Source organism: Hyperoodon ampullatus (assembly GCF_949752795.1).
Source record: "Hyperoodon ampullatus genome assembly, chromosome: 3".
Lineage (NCBI taxonomy): Eukaryota > Metazoa > Chordata > Mammalia > Artiodactyla > Ziphiidae > Hyperoodon > Hyperoodon ampullatus.
In genome coordinates this window covers 138,368,438-138,390,174 of record NC_136916.1, presented here as the reverse complement: position 1 = coordinate 138,390,174, position 21,737 = coordinate 138,368,438, and the positions used below count along the sequence as shown (strand labels likewise).

Below are 21,737 nucleotides of genomic sequence, written 5' to 3'. Positions count from 1 at the left end.
CTCTTTTAAATGGGCATGTCCCTTGTATGGACCTAGAAGGTATGCCCAAGAGATGTTGGTTCCAATTTAAACATGGGGCTTCTAGGCCAGGGAGTCCTTCACATCTACCCCTGTGGATCTCCTTCTCTTGCACTAAGTTACCACTTTGGTGGGGTCAGTGGAAACTAGCCTCTGGTAGGCTATGTTGTGAGGGCATCTCCCACTGGGGAAGCATGTCTGGCATTGCTCTGCTGGCCCTCAGGGTTTCCTTTAAATTATGAGTGTATGCAACTTAGATAAAAATAAAAGTTTTTAAGAGTAAACTGGGTCAATTATGGACAGTTTAAATCTTTGAGTCTGAGTATCTATTTAAGACAGATACTCAGATACTTCTGACATGGTCATTACAGAAGAGAGATGTTTATTTCTCTTTCCTGGTAAAGGCTGAAGGGAAGGGGTGGAGGGCTGGAAGGGTAGCTCTGCCACCCTCGGCATGAGACTAACACCTGTGGGTCCAAGTGGCAGCTTCTATTCTCATCCTCTTCCAGCCAGGGGAAGGAGGAAGGACCTAGGGGGCACATACCCCTTCCTGTTGCAGGGGCAGGACCCAGAAATGGCACACCCCACTTCCACTCACAAACTCATTGGTCACACCCACCTGCAAGGGAAGCCAAGAAATCACTCTAGTTGGCAGCCATATGCTCAGCTAAAACTCAAAGAGTCCTGATATCGAAGGACAGGAGAGTGGATAGTAAATGTCAGTTGGCTGTCTTTGCCTTAGTCACTATTTTAAATCCACCCTGACTTTCTAAGAGAGATTCAACTATATTCCACTTGAAACTAAATAAAACCTGAGTTTGAATAAATAAGCAGGCATTTTCATGTTTTACTTTTGGCACTTTTAACCCATTTATTGTAGTATCATATCCATTTATTTCTACCCCCTTCCCATTTCTTACTAACATCCACATTTCTTAGAGCTGGTATATATTTTGTGTTTCTGCCTGGTTTTGTTTTGATTTTTTTCATAAAATATGATCAATCAAGACAAAGTTTCTTAAATATGTTTTTGGGGTACACATTAGGTAGCAGTAATAGAACCATAGCAGTAAAGCTTTAGAACTGAAAGGATCTTTGGAGAGCCCAGTGAATTTAATCTCCTAACAGTATAGATTGCCAGAGAGTCAGTGAGTCAGCCAACAAATATTTATTAAATATCTAGTATGTGCCAGATACCTTTCTATGCACCTTAGGATAAGAGGAGTCCAGGACAGACAGAATTTTCCCCACCAAAGAACTTACCTTCTACTCTAGAATACTGTGTGAATTCTCCAAAATCATACCTCACAATCAGTTTTACTGTCTTTAAAGCAAAGATTCGCTGAGGAAACACAAATTAACAAAGAAAAGGAAGGTGAACTAGTCGAGCGTCTTTCACAGCTTCAGGTGGCAGAAGAAGAATACATGGACAAAAACAGACAGTTTGAAAATCTCATTGATATTCTTACAGGTACATATGAAGCACTTAGTAATTGAACTCAAGCCCAGGTAAGGATTTCACTGTTGTCTGCTAACACAAAGTGGATCATTCATCACAAGCCAATGGTGAAATTCTCCCAACTTCTCCCATCACCTTTAACTCTCTATTCTCTAGTTTTTGCCTCTTCTATTAATTTCCTCTTCTCTGCACCACAATCTTACTGTTAACTCCTGTCAAATTCCTCCTTTTCTCTTTTAAAACTGTTTAAAATTAAGAATTAGTAGCAACTATATTATATGGATTCTCTCTGTACTTGGTAAAGGTAGAACCAACTCCTTTATCTCCTGCCATGTGGAAAATTTTTTGTTTCTTAACATGAATTTACAGCTTGACTTTAATCATTTTCCAGCTATGACTTTAATCATTTATAAGGTATGTACTCCTTAGACTTTTTTCACTAATCTGCCCCTAAGGCAGAGATAGATAAGAGCTTGTCTCAGATCTGGGGGCTTCATAGAGAAGATGAAATGTGTCTGAAAGTATGCATATTTTGCATTTTATTACATGGCATACCATGTGTGTGTTTAATATAGAAAATAATTATTTTCTCCACAAAAATTGGATGTGGTCATCTAACCCTGAACCCCAAATTTCACAGATCCAGAACCATCCCTAGAGATGTGAGTCTTGTTTTGAATTTGGGGAGTAAAGGATCATTATCCAAGGATTTAGGTTATTAAGCAGGACAACTTCTAGAACTTCTATCTTCTAGATGATGGAAGAAGTGCCATTGGAATCAGGCCAGGACCAAAATTACAGAAAATTTGCACATTTTTTACTGGAATGGGAGTAAAAAATGTGCACTGTGGTGGGACTGACCAGCTGGCAAAGATGAATATGGGGATAGGAATTAAAGCAGTGTGTCAAAACAGGGTAGTCATATGGAAACCCAATATGGTCAAATGTGAAATAAACAGATATTCAAAGTGAATAGTGGTAATTTTCAAGGAAGGTGAAATTTTAAGAATATAAGAATATTATAAGAAAAAGTACCTGGGTCTGGTTCCCATTCCTCAGTTGATTTTCCACTTTTGCCACATTTTCATTTAGTCAACTCAGTTAGGTTTTCTTGTTTTTTTTTTTTTTTTTTTTTTACCACTTTTACCAAGACTTGCAACCTATACGTACTCTGTTCCCAATTTTCTACTCCCCCACCCTTCCTTCATCCCTTCTTGCACTGGATGAAGGATATAAGAAACACTATGAGTATAAAAATAAGCAATATATTGCAGTATATTGCAAGAACTGATTCTCTTAAGTCAAAGAAAAGGGATAAAATACTGAAGAAAGTAGAGAAAAGAGAGAAAGGCAGGAGAAAAGAAGGAAAGGGGACATAAGAGCAATGTGCTTCAGAGAGTAGGAAAGTATACTTCACCTGCCAGCAGTGAGACTTACAGAGGGTAGAATATAAAGGCTCAGTACACATAAAGAATAAGGTTGTGACTTGTGATTAAATATGATGGATAAAACACATGCATCTATCTTTGCTCCCTAATAAAACTTCATAAAATATGTGCAAAAGATTTATTTAAAGATATAAACCCAGAAGTACAAAGAGACTGGCAGAGAAGACATCAACAGATAATAAATAACAGCAAATTGTTGGAAGGTGTAACTGGATAGAGGTATTAGCAGAAAAAGAAGTTTAACTAGCAAATGTTCACAGAGAAGCATAGCATGAGGATGAGAAGTTCTTTCCTCAGGACCAGGGAAGTCTTGGACATTGGAGGACAGGGATACTGTGAAGCCTGAGATGAATCATGGGGCTGAAGATTTGCTGAAAGTCTTTATAGTGAGCGGTTAGACCCCCAGGTCAAATGTCCTCTTCTGTGCCACTGACTGACTATTCCTCCACAATGCCAGCAGAGAAATTGGGCAAGAGGGTTCTAAACTTCAGGATATCAGATATGGCTGAGGGCAGAAGACAAGTGCTGTTCTGAGACCCCCTTCCACTGCTCAGCTTGATGAAGGCTGCCAGCCAGTTGTGGTATAACTCTTCTGTGATCCCTTCCCCACCCTGAAGATGGTTGGATTCTTCCCCAAGGACACTGAGCAGTTTCAAAGAGCTCCACAGAATCTAACATTAGAGAGCCCCCCAACAAAATGGGTGATCACTTCCTGATCACTGTACAGTGAAGTCCACCCAGGGACCAAACCTTTTAGTTCCTCACCCTTAAGTAGGATTAGATAGTCAAAGATCACCAGACATCTCAGGAAAAACTCCAGCATGAATGACATAAACTAAAGCAGATAGAAAAACAGAACTTGGTGGAAACATAAACACAAATAACATAAGAATACTTTTAAAGATAAATTCTCAGGGAGTATATATTCTCTCTATATTATTATATATAATACGTATATATTCTCTGTATATTGTTCAGAATATATGTTCTCTCTAGTATAGAGAATATATCTTAAAGTATATTCTTAGAGAAATAAGATATTGCATTTATGAAAAAGGACAAGATGCTGAAAAGAAAGAACAAAGAACAAAAAAGAACTCTTAAAAATAAAAAAAATAGCAACTAAAATTTTAGAATTCAATAAGAGGATTATAAGAAAAGTTAAGGAAATCTCTCCAAAAATAGAACAAAAAATAAGTAGATAACAGGATAAAATGGTAAGGAAATTATAAAACTGTTCTGAGGTGTCAAATATCTGACTAACAGGAAGGCCAGAAAAAGAGGCCAGAAAAAAAATGGGAAGTATAAAGTTATCAATGACATATTACAAACATATTTCTCAGAACTGGAGAATATGAACTTCCTATTTTAAAGGGCCTTAAAGGGCCTGTTAATCCCCAGTACAATATATGAAAGAAAAGACACTAAGCTACATCACTGTTGGATTTCAGGAGGAAAAAAAAAAAAAGAGAAGATCCTAAAAGCTTCTAGAGAGAAAAAGCAGATCTCACACAAAAGATTAGTATCAGAATGCTCTCAGACTTCTTAACATCAATATCATAATAGAATTTAGAAGACATTGCCCTCAAAATTTTGGGAGAAAATAATTTCCAACATTAGATACCCATCCAAACTACCAGTCAAGTATAGATTTAGAATAGAGATATATTTAGATATACAAGATCTCATTTACTCTGTCTCAGGAAGCTACATAAAATTTGCTTCAACAAACAGAGGAAATAAATCAAGAGAAAGAAGAAGGTATGAGATTCAGAAAGCAGGAGGTCCAACATGAGAGAGATGCAGAGGGAAGTCCCAGGAGGTCAGCTTTGCGGCAGGACTAAAGAAAAATGTACAGAAGGTAGTGGGAGAGGTTAGAGAAAGGGAACTGATGGATTACCTAACGTGTTTGACCACGTGGGAAGTAATGTTCAGAAAGATTTTACAATTCTGTTATAGATTTTGATATGAATTAATGACATGTACATGGAAAACTAAGCAATTTTTTTAAAAGTGAGGTAATTTTTACCTCCAGGAAAAACAAGAAACTATATAAGAAAGGATGTGTAGTCATACTACACTGTTTGTCTCATCAGTAAATAATATTTACATTGTCATAATGATCCAAACAGTTAAAATTCATTTAAACAAAATCCACAACTTCATGAGGAGGTTGAGGGAGGGAACACGGAGCTGCGGGTGTGTGCAGGAGGTGTAGGGATGGGGGTAAGTGGGCTGTGTCCTCTACTATGTTAGGAAGCGAGCAGAAGAAGTTCAGAAAGAAAATAAAGAAAAAAAGTTTCTTAAAGAATTTTAAGAAAAAAAATTTTTAAGAAAATGTAAGAGGAAAAAGTTAAAATGAGTTAAAAATGGTTGATTCTGAGGAGTCAAACACAGGGGTGGATGCAGCATTGGGGAGCGCCTGACTTCCAGTGTTTGTTATAAGCCTTATCATAGTGTTTGGCTTCTAAAACCAGGCATATGTCTTATTTTGATTATTGTCTTTTAATTAAAGAACATTGTAGGTGGTTATTTTTTTCTCTCTCTCTTTTTTATAGCACAAAAGGAGGAGCAGAATTTACTGAATGATCACATTTCTCAATTGTCAAGAGACTTTTTAAGATACCGTAACAACACGGTAAAGAGTCAATGTATTCATTCTTTTTTCTTTTATTAGAATATTGGTATATACAGACAGTGATACTTACCTAGCACATTAGAGTTTTCAAGAAATTCACACTTTTTAAACTTACCCTGTTAATATCAATGTTTTGAAATTTTTAGTCACAACATACATATATGTATATAGATATATACATATACACACATATATATACGTGTGTGTGTGTGTGTGTGTGTGTGTGTGTGTGTGTGTGTGTGTGTGTGTAGAGAGAGAGAGCAACTTCAGAAGCAATGAACATGTAACCTGGGACTTCCCCGGTGGTCCAGTGGTTAAGAATCCACCTTCCAATACCAGGGGCGCAGGTTTGATCCCTGGTCAGGGAATAAGATCCCAAATGCTGTGCCGCGTGGCTGAAATTTAAAAAAAAAAAAAAAACAAAAAACTGGAAAATCACTGCGGAGGATTCAGTTTTCTTATTTAAAAGGTAGAGATTGGAGTATGCTTCCTAAGGTTCTTTTCAGATCTGTTATTCTGGTAAATTCCTATGAAGACAAGGATAAGTGGGCCAAAGTTGTGGGTGTGGAGGGAGTGAATGAAATGGGAGCAGGTGAATAGATGCTACTACCTTTTCAAATTTTATAATCAATACTTAATGATAAACATATGTATGTGGAGTTGGTTAATTAAAAATAAAATGTATTCTTTGAGAGTCACTGATCTCAAAAGTAACTTTATGGAAATAGAAACATATGAAGGGGAAAATTACAAGTAAGTATACTATATATATAATTCTATATTCTTTATAAGATGCTGCTAGGGATGATTATACAATGTACAAAGATTATATGATTTATAGCAGTATAATAATAGAAAACTGCCTAGAGAATTCAGTAGAGAAAACTGTAGAGAACTCTGAAAAATCCATAAAGTAATATTCTTCTTCTTTTGAGAAATATTAAGTCCTCACTGAAAGAGCCTCAATAAATTCCACTCCCTGCTTCCCCATTTTTGCCAGGTAATTGTTCATATGTCAAAGTATATTCTATTTTGTGAAATTGTCTCAACAATTTAACTTTGGCTCTTAACTTGGGATCCATAGACTCTTTTCCCAGAGTCCATTTGCTTTGGAGTTTATATAAAGTTTTTCAAGGGAAGGTGTCCATAACCTCAGCTGATGGTCAAGGAGTTACAGTTGACCCTTTAACAACATAGGTTTGAATTCTGTGGGTCCATTTATATGAGGATTTTTTTCAATGAATGAATACTACAGTACTATGTGGTCTGTGGTTGGTTCAATCAACGGATGTGAAACTGGGGATACAGAGGACCAACTGTAAAGTTACACGCAGATTTTTGAGTGGAGGGGGTTTGTGCCCCTCACCCCTGCATTGTTCAAGGGTCAGTTGTAATTAGAACCCCTCTCTGAATGTGGTCCAGGCAAACTAATACACTGGGGCCCTGCTAGTTGAACTCTATGCAATAATTATGGGTTTTATGTTTGAGCAGAATAAAGTGAAGCAAGAATTAAAACAATTAAGAGATCACGAAAGCCATAAAATCAAAGCTCATTTTGAAGTTCTAAAGCAATTAGAAAATGAAATCTATGTACATGATCTAAAAACAGATGATTTGCTCCAGGAAAATAAAAGATTAAAAGAGGTAAGTTCAAGCGCACTTCACTTTGCACAGTGGTCTTGGTTGATTGTCTACACCTGCACTAGTTAGAAGGGGAAAGGAGAGAATAACTCTTAAAACTTTTTAAGTGAAACTTAAAGTACACACAGAAAAGTGCCAAAATCATAAGTGCACAACTTAATGAATACACTGGGTAACCAACACTTAGATCAAGAAACAAAGCATCAACAGAATCCAGATATCTTCTATTGTGCCTTCCTGTCACTAACCCCCTAACAAGGGTAATGCTATACTGACTTCTAATACCATAGACGAGTTTTGCCTGTTTTTGAACATTATATGTATGAAATGATACAAATGCACTCTTTTGCCCAACGTTATATTTTTGAGGTTCATTCTTATTACTGAGTGAAGGTATGATTCATTCATTCCTTAGTTCTGTATTGTATTGTATTGTATGTATGTATCGTATTCCATTGTATGACTAATACTACAGTTTTTATACAGTCTACTGTTGATGGGGGTTTAGAGAGTTTCTTATTTGGACTATTACAAAGAGTGTTGCTATGAACATTCTACTACATGTTTTTTAGTGAATAAAATTACATATTTCTTTTTGGTAAACATCTCAAGTGCAATTTTAGAGCCATAGGGAGGTGTATGGTCCACTTTAGTGCTCAGTGCCAGTCTCCCAAAGATGTTGCACTAACTTCCACTCCCAGCAGTAGGGTATGAGAGCACAATTGTTCCTCATTCTCTATGAAACTCGGCCTTTTTCAATTTAATCATTCTGGAGGGTGTATAGAGGTGTCCCTTGGTGGTTTTAATTTGCATTTTCCTGATGATTAATGAAGCACCTATTCATAAGTTGTTGGCCACTTGGTTACCCTCTTTGTGAAGTACCTGTCCAGGTCTTGTGCCCATTTAAAAAGTTAGGCTGTCTGTTTCATATTGATTGCAGCATTTTTTAAAGCAAAGGAATTTGTTCATCCAACCCCTAAAATTAAGGTCTCAATCTCAAATGATTAAATTTTACTTATTTATACTTGAGTTACTTATTTGAATCTGTCACTCACTGGTAACCCTGTGTGACTTTGGGCAGATCACTTAACTTGTGAGCTTCATTTTTCTCCCCTTAAAAATGGGAATAACTCCTAAATTCATAGTGTGAAGGTGACTTCTTTGTAAACTGAAAGTGCAAAAGAAATGCAATTTAAAAAATATTTTTTTCTGGTAAACCTTATTGACCTCAAAGTTCAGGATCTGTATCAATGTATTTCAAGAGTTTTGCACAATGCCTCACATGTAAAAGGAATTCAGTCCCATTCGATGCTCACAATAACCTGGATAATATATGTGGCTATTACATTATGTCCCTTTTATAGATTAGGAAACTGAATCTCTTTGGGGTTTTTTTGAATTTTTAATAACTGGAAAAATAAAAACAGTCCTACAGCAGTACGACTCTAAGTAAGGGGATAATCCCTTTACCTCTTTGAGCAATTTTTTTTCCATTGGTTAAATGGTACCAATTTTCCCAGTAATATCATGTGTTTTTTGGTAGAATTAAAATGGCATAAGAGGTACTAATGTACTTTGAAAAGGTAGACGTGCTCTGCAGAGCCCAGGTACCATCAGCAAGAACCTGCACACATCTGACACATCTTCATTCTTCTAGCCCTTGAAACAACCTTGTAAGAAATTTCATCCACCTGTGAAATATTCCACCAGACTGTCTTCTATCAGATGATGTAGATTATTTATTAATCTAACTGGTATTTTCATTGCTATTTTGGCAATGGGTGAGCAAATGGATGACTGACTATGTTAAAGACCGATTCTAAAAGTTCTGTTTTTGGATTCAAGGTCCACCTACTAGCCCCTGGATGACCCTATGTGTTTATCTTACTCACTTACCACTGTTTGTTTTAATGATCGCATCCCTTCATTCAACAAACTTTTTTTTTTTTTTAACAAACATTTTAAGCATCAGTGAGTCCCAAACTCTAGGGAAGGCACAGTGAATACAAATATGAGTAAGACACTGTCCCAAGCCCTTAGAAAGCTCACAGTCTAACTGGGGAGATGGGTATACAAATGGATAATTACAATTTGGTTGTTAAGTGTGACAGTCTACACAGGTCCCATATACAGAGTCACCCAGAGCAAGAGCACCTAATCACACCATGTGAGGAGCTCCAGGGAAAAGTCTGACAGGGTGTCATTAGCATAGAGGTAGGATTTACACCTGGGAGATGGTGAAATTCCTCAGGGATAGTGAATGAGAACAGTGAGGTGTGAACAGAGTTCTGGAGAAAGACAACTTTTAAAGAGTAAACAGAAGAGGAGACCAAAAACGGGGAGTAAGAGAGGAAAGTTGGAGAGTTACGAGAGGGCTGCTGAACTAGGCAAGTCTACGAACAGTGATCCATGTTCAAAGAGAGCAAGAATGATGACTTGGACTTGGCTTAAGGGACTTTCACTTTGGTTTACTACAAAACCTTCCAGCAAGCCTTGCAAAGACTGCCACAGATCAAGGCTGCATGAGAGACCCTCTAACACATGCTTATAAACAGCCCTGTGGAACAGTTCCATGTCTACTTCTCCAACGGTACCAGACACTATTTCTAAGATTTTTATCAGTAGTTTCTAGTATTTGACTATTTCTCTCTTGAAACTGGGCCAGTGCCAACATTATATCCCAAAGCCCATACTTTCAGAGTTCCCAGAGACTTTAGAGGTCCTGAGCATTGGGTGGTCAGAACAGAAAGCCATGACTTTAACATCGAAACCACTGCTACCACTGCCACCCAATGCAATGAAACATCCGACTAGAGTGAGCAATTCCATAGGCTCTCCTGACTTGATCTCTGTGAGGTCTTATGAACGCCTCCAGTGAGGCATCAGTGCTGCCTTGTAACATGTACTGAACACACATTTTGCAAAAAAAAAAATCATTTTTTTTTCCTGTGAAGACAGTGTGTTTAGGCAGAATACCTTTTAATTCATTTTTGTGGCAAATTCAGAATACCATGTTTATTTGGGTGTTGAAATGCTTACCAGGAAGTAATGCCCTTTACCTCCCTCACCAGAATGTAAGCTTAACAAGGGCTATGTTCACCACTGTTATCCTTGCACCTAGAATGGTAGGTCGCACAGAGGAGGAATCAATAAATGTTTGCTAAGTGACTGCATGGATAATTAACCTTCTATAACTAAACGGCTTAAAGCAAACACATGCCTTTAATTTCCAGTATATTGCATACATAAAGAACATCACAGAGCAACACAGAAAGGGAGGAGAAGACCTCATGTGCACCTCAAGTGACCAGTCGTCTCAGCTGACAGCTCTTCAGAGTAAGTAATGTGTCATGAATGACCTTTACATATAAAAAATAAAGTTTTGTTTAAATCAATTTTACTGGTTTGCATATAATAAAATGCACCCATCTTCAGTTCAATGTGTTTTGACAAATGTACATACCACTAGAACGACTAGTACCACAAGAAAGATATAGAACATTTTCATCATTGAAAAACGTCCCTTGTGTCCCTTTGTGGTTGATTTCCCACCCTACCTCCAGTCTCTAGAAACCATTGATGTGCCTTCTGTCCCTAAGGATTAGATACATATGGAATGATAGAGCATGCACTCTTTTGTACCTGGCTCCTTTCACTCAGCAAGCTGTTTCTTAAGATCCATCCATGTTGTTGCATATATCATCACTGGCTCTTTTTTACAGCTATATAGTAGTGTTCCATTTAATGGATATACCATATTTTGTTTATCCTTTAGCTAGATGAAGGACATTTGGATTGTTTCCAGTTTGGGGTTGCTATTTGTTTATAAGTGTTTTTGAGAATATTTGTTTTCATTTCTCTTGGGTAAATACAAAGGAGGGGAATCGCTGGGTTACACCGTTAGTGTAACAGGTTTAACTTTATAAGAAATGGCCAGTTTGCCAAAGTAGTTTTACAAATTTATCCTCCCACTTTCAATGGGATACTCCACATCCTCACCAACAATTAAAATTGTCAAAACACTTAAAATTGTTAACATTTTAGCCATTTACTAGGCATGTAATGATATTTCCTCTTCACTAAGTTTTCCTGTTGACTAAGGTTGTTAAGTATCTTTTCATATGCTTTTTGGCCACTTACATATCATTTTTTGTGAAGTGTCGTGAACAAATTATCTATTACAGCATGACATTACAAATTACTTTGCTCACAAATTGTCAATTTGATTAGAACTTAGTGGAGGCAACTCCTGTCTGTTCTACATGACATCAGTTGGGGCAGCTTGGTGGCTGGGGGGTAATTCAGCAGCTGGGGACTGGAATCATCTGAAGACCCACTCACTCACACTTCTGGTGTTGATGCTGGCTCTCAGATGAATTCAGGGGAGACTGTTAACCAGAACACCTCCATGTGGCCACTCCATGCATGTAGCTGCTTGGCCTGCTGTGTTCCAAAAATTAGCATCCCAAGAAAACAAAGTGGAAGTTCATGGCATTGCTGTGACTTGACCTTGGTAGTCAGAGTGCCACTTCCACAATGTCCTAATGGTTGAGGCAGTCACCAGGCAAAAGGGGAGGGGACAGAGACATCACTACTAATGGGAAGAGTGTCAGCATCATGTTGGGGAAGAGCATGGGAGATGAAATATATTGTGGAGCCATCTCTGGAAAATACAATCTGCCACATGTCCAAGTCTTTTGCACATTGCTTTGTGTTCTTTGTGTTTCTTATTGAGTTAAAATCGTTATGTAGTCTGGAAATGAGTCCTTTTTCAGTCTGAGGCTTGACTTTTCATTTTCTTAATGGTGTCTTAGAAAAGAAGTTAAAAATTTTCTTTTGAACAAAGACTGCTTTATCTAGTTTGTCTTTTAGGGTTAGTATTTTCTGTGTCCTGTCTAATACATTTTTGCCTAAGCCAATTTCTCAAAGATTTTTTCCTACGTTATCTCTATGAGTTTTTAGTTTAGCTTTTATGTCTAGATCCCTGATTCATTTCAAATTAACTTTTTCGTATGGTATGAGGTAAGCGTTGAAATGTCATGGTTTTCTCTTATGCATATTCAGTTGTGCCAGCACAATTTTTGAAAAGACTCTCCTTTTAGCACTGTATTACTCAAACGACGTTTTTAAAAAATCAGTTTTATGAGTCTGTTCCTTTATTCTAAATATCTAACTTTACACCAGTGTCACACAGTCCTGGTTACTATAGCTTCATATTCAGTCTGGAAATCATGTAATGCAAGTTCTCCACATTTGTGCTTCTCTGTTAGAATTATTTTGGCTATTATAGACCCTTTGATTTCCATATAAGTTTTAGAATCAACTTATTAATCTATACACACCACACACACATACCCCTGCTGGGATCTTAATTGGGTTTGTGTTGAATCTGTAAATCAATTTGGGGAGAATTGACTTCTTAACAAAATGAAGACTTCCAATCCAAGAACACAGTATATATCTCCATTTATTTAGAACTTCTTTAATTTTTCTCAGCAAGATTTTGCAGCTCTTTGTATTGTTTTAGAGGTCCTCAAGACCGTCCTCATTCTTGGTGATTAGCTAGAAGGATTCACAGGACTCAGAAGTTGTTATACTTTATAGTTATTGTCTATTACAGTGAAGGGTACTGAGTAAAATCAGCAAAGGGCAAAAGGGCTTGGAGGAAACCAGGTGCAAGCTTGCAGGCATCCTCTCCCAGTGGAGTTGCAAAGATGCACTTAATTCCCCCAGCAATGACGTGTGACACATGCAAAATGGTGCTAGCCAGGGGAGCTCACAGGGCTTGGATGTCCAGGGTATTTATTGGAGGGGGTCAGTCACGTAGGCATGCAGTGCCTGTGTGAATGACCTCAGTGACTCAAGCAGCTACCAAGATGTCAGGTGGTATTTCTCCTTTACGACGTTAGTATGGGAAATTGCATTGATTGATTTTGGAATGTCAAACCAATCTTCCACTCCAGGGATAAAACCCACTTGTTCAAAAGCTATTATCGTTTTCATATATTGCTGGATTTGACTTGCTAATCTTTGAGCAGATTTCTATATCTGTGTGAGACTGCCTTGCTCTGCTCACACCCCCAGCAGAGAGCCCAGTGATCATATGGCTCACATTTCTCCCCCTTCTCTCAAGTGTCACAGTTCTGTACTGTGCACTCTCCAGTATCTGAAAACTGGATATTGAAACAAATATACTTCTTTCATACATTTAGTCCCATTTTCTCCTTGTTTAAAGTGGCAGGGCAAGTGTTGTTCTGACATTTTGGAAGTAGGAATTTTTAGATAAAAATAATTTTTGAAAAACAAATAGTGTTACTTGAATAAAAATGTTCAAATTATTTCAGTAACTTTTGCATTTTAAAAATCTTTAATTTAGCACAATGTTCGGATTTGTGGACTGAATTTTGGACTACACTTAAGGTGAGCTTTTTTGTATTGCCTCTATAAGTATCATATTTCTAAGATATTCACCTACCTAATAAGTGCGTGTGTAAGGAAAGAGGTCAGGATTTGCGGGGAGTGACAGAGCTGGTGTGATCATCATATCCTAAAATGTATCCTTTGTGCTGTTAAAAAACAAATTTCAACTGAGTAAATTTTAAAGATCTTATTGGCTTTATTCAACACTTCATGAATCAGGCATCATTTAAGTTAGCAGACAGGAAGGAGCCATGAGGAGCTGTACAAATGAAAGACTTCTATTGTCAGAAGGGAGCAGGAACAAGGAAGTTATTCCAGGCAAAAAAGGCAGCTTGGCTGTTGCAAGGTCACTTTCCTCTCAGGGATGGCAGGGGTCTACTAGGCAAATTACCTGACTAGTACTGATCAGGTAGATTCCTGATTGACTGGTTTAAGATTCCATTTCTGAGAGAGCTGAAACTGTAATTAAGTCTCGCAGTTTGGTGACTTGGGGTTTAGTGTAAGTGACGCCATTTTGGGCCTGTTGTCTTATTTTTAAGAGTACCAAACATCTCTATGAAATCTTAATCCTTTGGGAAGCTGTCTTCCCACTCTACCACTTCAGTTAAAGTGGGAATGGGGGAATGACAGTTTCTTTTTCAAGCACAAACTGAACACAGATCATTTTAGGACAAAGGTGTCAATTCTGAACTCTATCTCTCCTCCATGTTTTACCAGCCATTCACCATCTCCAACCCTCCCCCCTTTAGAGGGAGGTAGGCTGTAGTTTAAATCCTGGTTCTGCTACTTTCTAAGTATTTAAAGTTTACATGTGATCCTTGTTTAACCCTTAAAACAGTGGATAAGGGAAGTGTTAGTAGTGCCTTTTTTAGATGAAGCTACTGAGGCTCAGAGAGTTTAAGTGACTTGCCTAAAACTGAACAGTTGATGAGATTTGGGGGATTTAAAGCTCAGATCCAGCCTGATTCCAAAGTTCTTTCTCTTAAGCTTTAAGCCATGCTGAATCTCCTCTGCAATTCTGTGCTGCTCTTAAGATGGGCTGGCTTTTTTATACCACCACCACTACCCTACCCAGTTAAAATTTGGAGTTCAGTGAGTACTCCATTAAATCTTCTCATTTGCTAATCCACTTTTCTGAGATCCTTTACAGAACCTTGTGAATCTGCTGTCTACAGACACTTATTTTACATGACTAGTACCAATTTTGCCTATGTATTTTTGTCTTGTACATGACTCACTTATACAAAATATGTTTTTATTTATTTTGTTGCAATTTATATTCACATACCCCCAAATGCTACTTTTTAAAGGAATTGGTAGAGAGTGGTAATGAGACCTTGCAAGAAATAAAAAATCTGATAGAGAAGCTGAATGGAAGAGATGAAAAAATGGAGCAAATCCGTATTTGGCTTCAAGAGGACATTGAAGAGTTGCGGTTTCTTATGGAACAGGAATCGCAGACAGACCTTCTCAGTAAGTAACACCTCAAGAGCTTTGGGTAACAGAGACTTTTCTGCTATTTTACTGTAGCTGGTGACATCTAAAATAGGAAAAAAAAAAAAAAGAATGCCTATCAATAATTTAGTTATCCCCAATAATCCATTCTCAATAATGTCACATATGTTCAATGAATGTTGATTCTCATTTGTGGGGTTGAATATGGTAATGCAGCAGTGTTGGGCAAGTCTCCCTTCCATCTGAGTGAATCTCCTAAATAACTAAATCTCAACTTCTTTCTGATTTTTTAAAACATTTTCCTCCCCAAATCTTTTAAAACTCTTTTACATACTTCCTTGTCTTCTTAAACAGAAGATATTGAACATCATTTTCCCTTTTCTTCCTGAGCTGAGTTTAGCAATAAAAACAGCAACAGCATTAAAGGCAGCAATAGTTGCTATTTTCTAGTGATGCCTTCTGGGGCTTCTGAGGTGATAACACATCCTATGCAACACAATTGACTCATGAGCAAGCAACCTGGGCTCTCCAGAGGAATATCAACCTTCATCCTCAATCCCTACTCGTGTCATGTTAGACACAAGGGCTACAGAACTCCTTCCAGATCAGGGCTGCAGCTAGAAGTGAAGGTGAATCCTCGCACAGTACAGCCCAGAGGTCCCAGGGCTGGAATCCCTTGGGAAGGTGGGATGGTGGAGGTAGAAGGGGCTGGTGAGAAGGAAGGAGAATAGAGCGTAGGGGAGAGATGGAGTGGTGAAATGAAAATAATGTCATCTGGCAAGTGTACAGATCTATTAGAAGTTATTAAGGTTTAAAAGCATCATCATTAGATAAGCAATATTAAAGGTGGGTTGTAGAAAATTTAAAAATAAGATGAAATAAAAGTAAAATGAGAGAAAGTGGTACAATTAAAAACATCTCAATATTTGGTAAAAACCAATATTCTGAGGGTATTGCTTGACAAAAGAAATAATGTTTTAGCAGCCAATAAGGACTTTTATGGGTGAACCTTCTTATCAACCTAAAAGCTGTCTTGGTGGTCCTGCTCCAGGTTGGTGATACCTATTATGTCTTAGTGCATAAGGGTCCCTGGTGAATCTTGCTTAACTCTGAATTTTCTTTGCTAGGTCAGGCCATCCCTAGCAACTGTAGAGCAAGCAGAATTTTAAGAGCCAAATCATCTCTAGGTGTCAATTACACTGTTTTCACACGAGCAAATCTGATTTCCATTTTTGTCTGAAACCTGATGGAATCTTTGCACTGGAGCAAAAAAATAGACTATATTGAAAAGCTAAACCCACGGAATAACTAATACCATATTCCCTTTTTCATGTATTTTGAGTACTGTCTTATTGATAACCTATGGAAAGTGGAGGATTGCAGCATGGAAAAAATTGCAGGCCACCCAAACGAGAACAAGCTGAGGCATAAAGCTTGGTAGAACAAGGGAGTCAGAGTCACCATCACTTGTTTTTGCCAGAGATTCAGAGGCAGGTGTGGGAGTGAGAGAGGTTTAGTGTGGGAAAAAAAAAAGGAAGGCTTCAGGTGTGTTCTGATTGGAGGTTGTTAGCATGGGGAGGCTGGTAACAGGCTGACTAGAAGGAGGACAGCCTATGTGATTAATTAGTAAGCATACTTGGCTTCTCTCTGGTTGGTCCCAAGTTAGAAGAAGGGTCATAAAAGAGGGAAGTTGGTGGTCATTGATCAAGTTATGACTGTTCTGGGCTCATTACATATATGATCATTGCATGGGTCTATTGTCATGTATGGTGTGGCCATTGTTGGTTTGTATATTCAGTCTCAGCATGGATCTTAATTTTTACTTCTATTTTCAACTTAAAGTATCATGTTCAGAAAAGAGTAATAGTTGCTTTGAGTGAAAACCAACCCAAATAAAATATAAATAATAGGCCAATTCAGCATGTGCCATTCATTTTTATTTCATCCAAATGGTACAATCACTTAATTAAAATTTAAGTTCATTTGATAGGCAATCCGTATATACGACTCTTTTTTTTTTTTTTTTTTTTGTGGTACGTGGGCCTCTCACTGCCGCGGGGGTCACAGGCCCAGCCGCTCCGTGGCACGCGGTATCCTCCCAGACTGGGGCACGAACCCACGCCCCCTGTATCGGCAGGCGGACCCCCCGACCACTGTGCCACCAGAGAAGCCCCGTATATATGACCCTTAATTAAACCATTCTTATTCTAGACAACTGGAACAAGTTCCAGTTAATATTTATTATGAAATATTGCAAGTATGGAAAATATTGGATTGGCCAAAAATTTCGTTCGGGTTTTTCTGTAAAGCTGCCCCCTCCTGTTTTTATAGGGCTCAGAGCTAAGAATGGTTTTTATATTTTCAAATGGTTGAAAAAAATCAAAAGGATAATATTTCCTGGTGCCAGAAAATTATATGAAATTCAAATTCTTATATTTGTAGATAAAGCTTTATTGAACCCCAGCCATGCTCATACAGTCACACATTACATATGGCTGCTTTTGTGCTACAATGGCAGACACTGACAGGGACCATGTGGCTCGCCACACCTAAATTATCTATTACGGAAAAGGTTTGCCAAACCCTGAGCTAGAGTATTGCATCTTCTCCTTTGATCACTCATGGAGTGGGTGAGATTTTTTTTGGCAACATGGCAAACCCTAAGGATCACATAGTCTGAGACAAATAAGAGAAGAAGGGATGATTTCTTTGTTCTAGGCCATGCAATGATGAATATGCTCTGTTACACAGTGACCAATTACGGAAAAAATTAAAATATCCTCTTTTTGTTGTTGGAAATGAAAAGAATATCACTTAATTTTATAAGAAAAAACACATATTTCTACTGAAAATATTTTCAGTCAATAGATTACTGATTGGAGGAATTTCAATTTTAAAAGTCAGTACTGTTTGCAGCCACTGAAATGTTCCTAACTGGGCATACTGATACTTGAAATTCCTCCTGTTTTTAAGGTTTCATCCATGTTTCACTATTAAAACTAAACTGAATTCCACAAGTATTTACTGAATGCCTATTCTGTGCCAAGTACCGTGTTAGGCTCTGGGGTTACAGTGGTGAATGAAAACAGGTATAATCCCTGCCCAAATGGAATTCACAGTCTAGTACAGAAGCCGGCAAATGTTAAAGGGCCATAATATTTTTTGGCTTTGTCACCCATAAGGTCTCTGTAGCAACTACTCAGGTCTGCCATTGTAGCAGAATTGCCCCTGTAGTTTGCCCACCCCTGACACAGTGGGAGAACCAAGTATTACGCACATGTATGTAAAACCTCTTGTCATAGGAATTTTACAGGTGGGGTATGAGAGCTATGAGAGAACCTAAGAGGGAGAGAGGCTTGACCTAGTTAAGGAATTGGGAGAGGTCTCTGGAGAACTGGAAATGGAGCTGAGATGTAAAGGAGGATTTCTGGATTCCCTTACTCCACTTGTTTCTGCTCCTGGAGCACTGGCACCACATGGGCTTTGGAGGAAGGTGGACCTGGGATCAAATCTCAGCTCTGCTTCTTACATGTTATTTAACTTCCACTCTTCAGTTGCCCTGGTTAAATATGAATGCTAACTAACAGGAATAATAAATAATGCCTCAGACACAAATTAGGCATTGAGATCCCTGAAATCTTCTGCCCTCCTGAGGAGATAATAGTCACCCTGGCCCCTTGAATTACTTGAACATCTCTGAGGCACCTCTCAGCTCTTGGATATTTCGCGTTGAAAGTCTTCTGTCACTGATGGACTTCTAGAGAAGCCTTGATCTCTTCCAGCTTAACAGCCCTCTCCTGCCCTCTTCTGGACACAATGTGTCACTGTGGCCCTGCAGGTCCTGGTGCTCTCCTTCAGGGTCGTTGCACTATCTGTATTAGCATATTGAATACCTTTGAGCCCGGTACTAGAGCACATGCCCAGTTTCTGAGTCGAACAAGACCAGTCCCTGAAACTGGTCATACACTGTGAGAAACAGACAAGTGAAGAGATGATTAGAATATGGTGGATTCCTTCTAGTGAGTGGCTATGGAGGGTAAAGAGGCACCTCTCAATCTTTTGGGGCATTGGGAATATACAGGGATGTCTTCCTGAAGGAGCAGCTGACGTAAGCTGGCCAGGAACAGTAATAGCGTGGCTGAGTGGGTACCAGTTGGCAAGAGTGGGGGATAGGCTTGGCCGAATGTGAAATGCCAGACTTCATCCTGAAAACTAAAATCGTTACTTTTTGCTTTAACATTCTTTCTTGTAAATTAAAGGTAAATAAGTTAATTCTTGGTGTATACCTAAACCAAATAGTAACTGTGTACAGATTATTTGTAAAGAAGTATTAAAAATAATTTTGTTTTAAAATTCCAAAAAATCCCTGAGTATTACACCATGTACTATAACTTAGGTTACAGATAAACAATTTGTGTGCTAATCAAATATTTTAACTTGATATGTGCTCTACAGAAGACTTTTTTAGGCCAAGAGATATTTTTAGAGAAAGATTAAAAAATTCGTTTAACTGTCTGTTAAAGTTATCTTTTTGTTATTGTGATGAAAAGGACTTGATATAATTTATTTTGATCATTTAATTCTGGAAAAGAACCTAGTTATTGAAGCAGAATCAAAATTTCAGTAAGAAATACTTTAAAAAATCATTCGCTCAGAAATTTTCAAAAGATCTCTTCGAAAAATTAAGATCTGAACTAGGAAGAGAGTGTTTAGACCATGGTTTTCAAACGTTAGAGTCACCTGGAGGAAGTTTTAAAAATCCCTCTGCTCAGCCAGACCAATTCACCCTGAATCTCTGGGGGTGAGACCCTGGCGTGTTTTTAGAACTCTCTCCAGCTGGCTCCATTGGGCAGCCAAGTCTTGAAAACTATCGGTTTTAGACAAATATATAACAATGTAATTGTTATATTTATCAATTGACCCAAATTAAGAAAATATTTTAACTTAAAAGTAATTACTATACACTGTAGCAGCCAGAGTAGTAATACAGTACAAGGATCTAAGACAAAACAAAGCTGAACTAGAAAAAGGGTTGTTTTTATGTATTTTTAATGACCATTTTAACAAATTATTTAGTAACATTAGCAACCACAGTTGCTATGAATTGTTCTAGTCTTGTTCTGAAGGAAGCAAATTAAAAATGCAAATATGTATTAAGTATTTCCGAAATTCTTTGCATTTGAGGACTTGTAATCATATTACTTGCACAATTTCTCCTTTTGCATACACATTTTTCTGCTAGAAGAGGACATTGGAGGGGAAAATAATTATTAAAATGACTCCAATATACTGTGACAAAAAGATAGTCCTGGTAATCAGATGCATGATCCCTCAGTACCATCCCGCCCCCGCCCATTATACAATCATCCAATTGAGGATTCTTGGGGCAATTTAAAATTGTAACTACATAAACCTATATAAGATACATATAGACTTTTTACATTTTATTTATTCCTACAGAAAATAAGAAGAAACAGAGTCCTATCAAAAGAATCCGTCTCCCAGTGGTTGAATGTACTATGAAAAAACATCAACAAAGAAAAACTAACAAAATAACTTAAAGGATACAACTGCTGTGAATTTAAAAGGTACAAAACTACAGAAAAAGTGAGTGCATTTTCTATTTTGCAACTGTCAATGGAAGTCTTAAAAGTTTGAGATTTAACAAACTCACACAACCCTCGCCAAGGAGCAGAAAAAGGAAATAACCTTCTAAAAATAAAAATGGATAAACATGGTCAGATTATTAAGTGCAAAAATCTTATTTTGCTCCCAATAATGAGTCTCCTGAAGACTTCAGAGCATAAAAATCACAGCACAGGTATTAACAACCAACCACAGGAAAACTTTATGTACTGTATATATTCTGTATTTTGTTAAATCTAAGAAGCCATCAATTGAGATATCACAATGTGACAAAAATTGTGTCTCAGGATTCATAAAATATGGCACGTGCATATATCCTTCAAAAATGAGATATGGGGGAAGGAAGTATATTTATTCACTTGGGAAAGAGACACTAATCTTACTACTTAACATTTTGAATTATTTCCACAATTAGTGTGGCAAATACAATTAAATGCCAGATATTTGAGATTTTTTTGTAGTTAAGCGTTTTATTATCATTTTTCTTTACAGGAACAGGAATAACCTGAAGATGTCTTCAACCAAACTACCTAAAACAAAAGACCTGTTATATAAATTATGCTCTATTTTTGTAATAGATCAAAATACTGTATTGGTGAAAATAAACAGGTAACAAAAAACAACATACTTGATTTCCATGTTTGCTATCAGACCCCACAAATATGTCTGACTTTATAATTCAGTATACTTGAAAAACTGAAACACAACAGGCATGCACAATTATGCCAATGCTAAGGATTTCAGATTATACTTGTTACAGTTTTTCTTAATAAAAATGGGAACAACATATTGCTAGGTACACAGAAACATGACTTTGCACAAAAGAATAGCTAAATTGTTGCAAGAGGTAAGTAAGTGCTTCCTAATAGGCTTCTAGTGTAATATAACCGTATGCTCTAAGTGTATGGTGTGTTATACTACATAATGGAGAATTATGGTATTTTGTATTTTCCATCAAACCACAAAATCTGTTAAGTCAAAAAAAGAAAACAAACAACAAACCCCCCATAAC

At 37.5% G+C, this 21,737-nt stretch overlaps 1 protein-coding gene across 1 annotated transcript in view; it reads left to right on the top strand.

Annotated features, from left to right (window-relative positions):
* CCDC175 (coiled-coil domain containing 175) overlaps positions 1-21,523 on the top strand; it is a gene marked incomplete at its 5' end in the record, with an annotated part of 73,903 nt that extends 52,380 nt beyond the window's left edge. Inside the window, 8 exons of the mRNA XM_079699744.1 lie at positions 1,351-1,489; positions 5,484-5,563; positions 7,055-7,207; positions 10,438-10,540; positions 13,581-13,624; positions 14,935-15,097; positions 20,540-20,686; positions 21,218-21,523. Coding sequence (XP_079555870.1) covers positions 1,351-1,489; positions 5,484-5,563; positions 7,055-7,207; positions 10,438-10,540; positions 13,581-13,624; positions 14,935-15,097; positions 20,540-20,640 — 783 coding nt within the window. The 3' untranslated portion in view covers positions 20,641-20,686; positions 21,218-21,523. The remainder of the gene's footprint in view (positions 1-1,350; positions 1,490-5,483; positions 5,564-7,054; positions 7,208-10,437; positions 10,541-13,580; positions 13,625-14,934; positions 15,098-20,539; positions 20,687-21,217) is intronic.
* Positions 21,524-21,737: the final 214 nt, after the last annotated feature.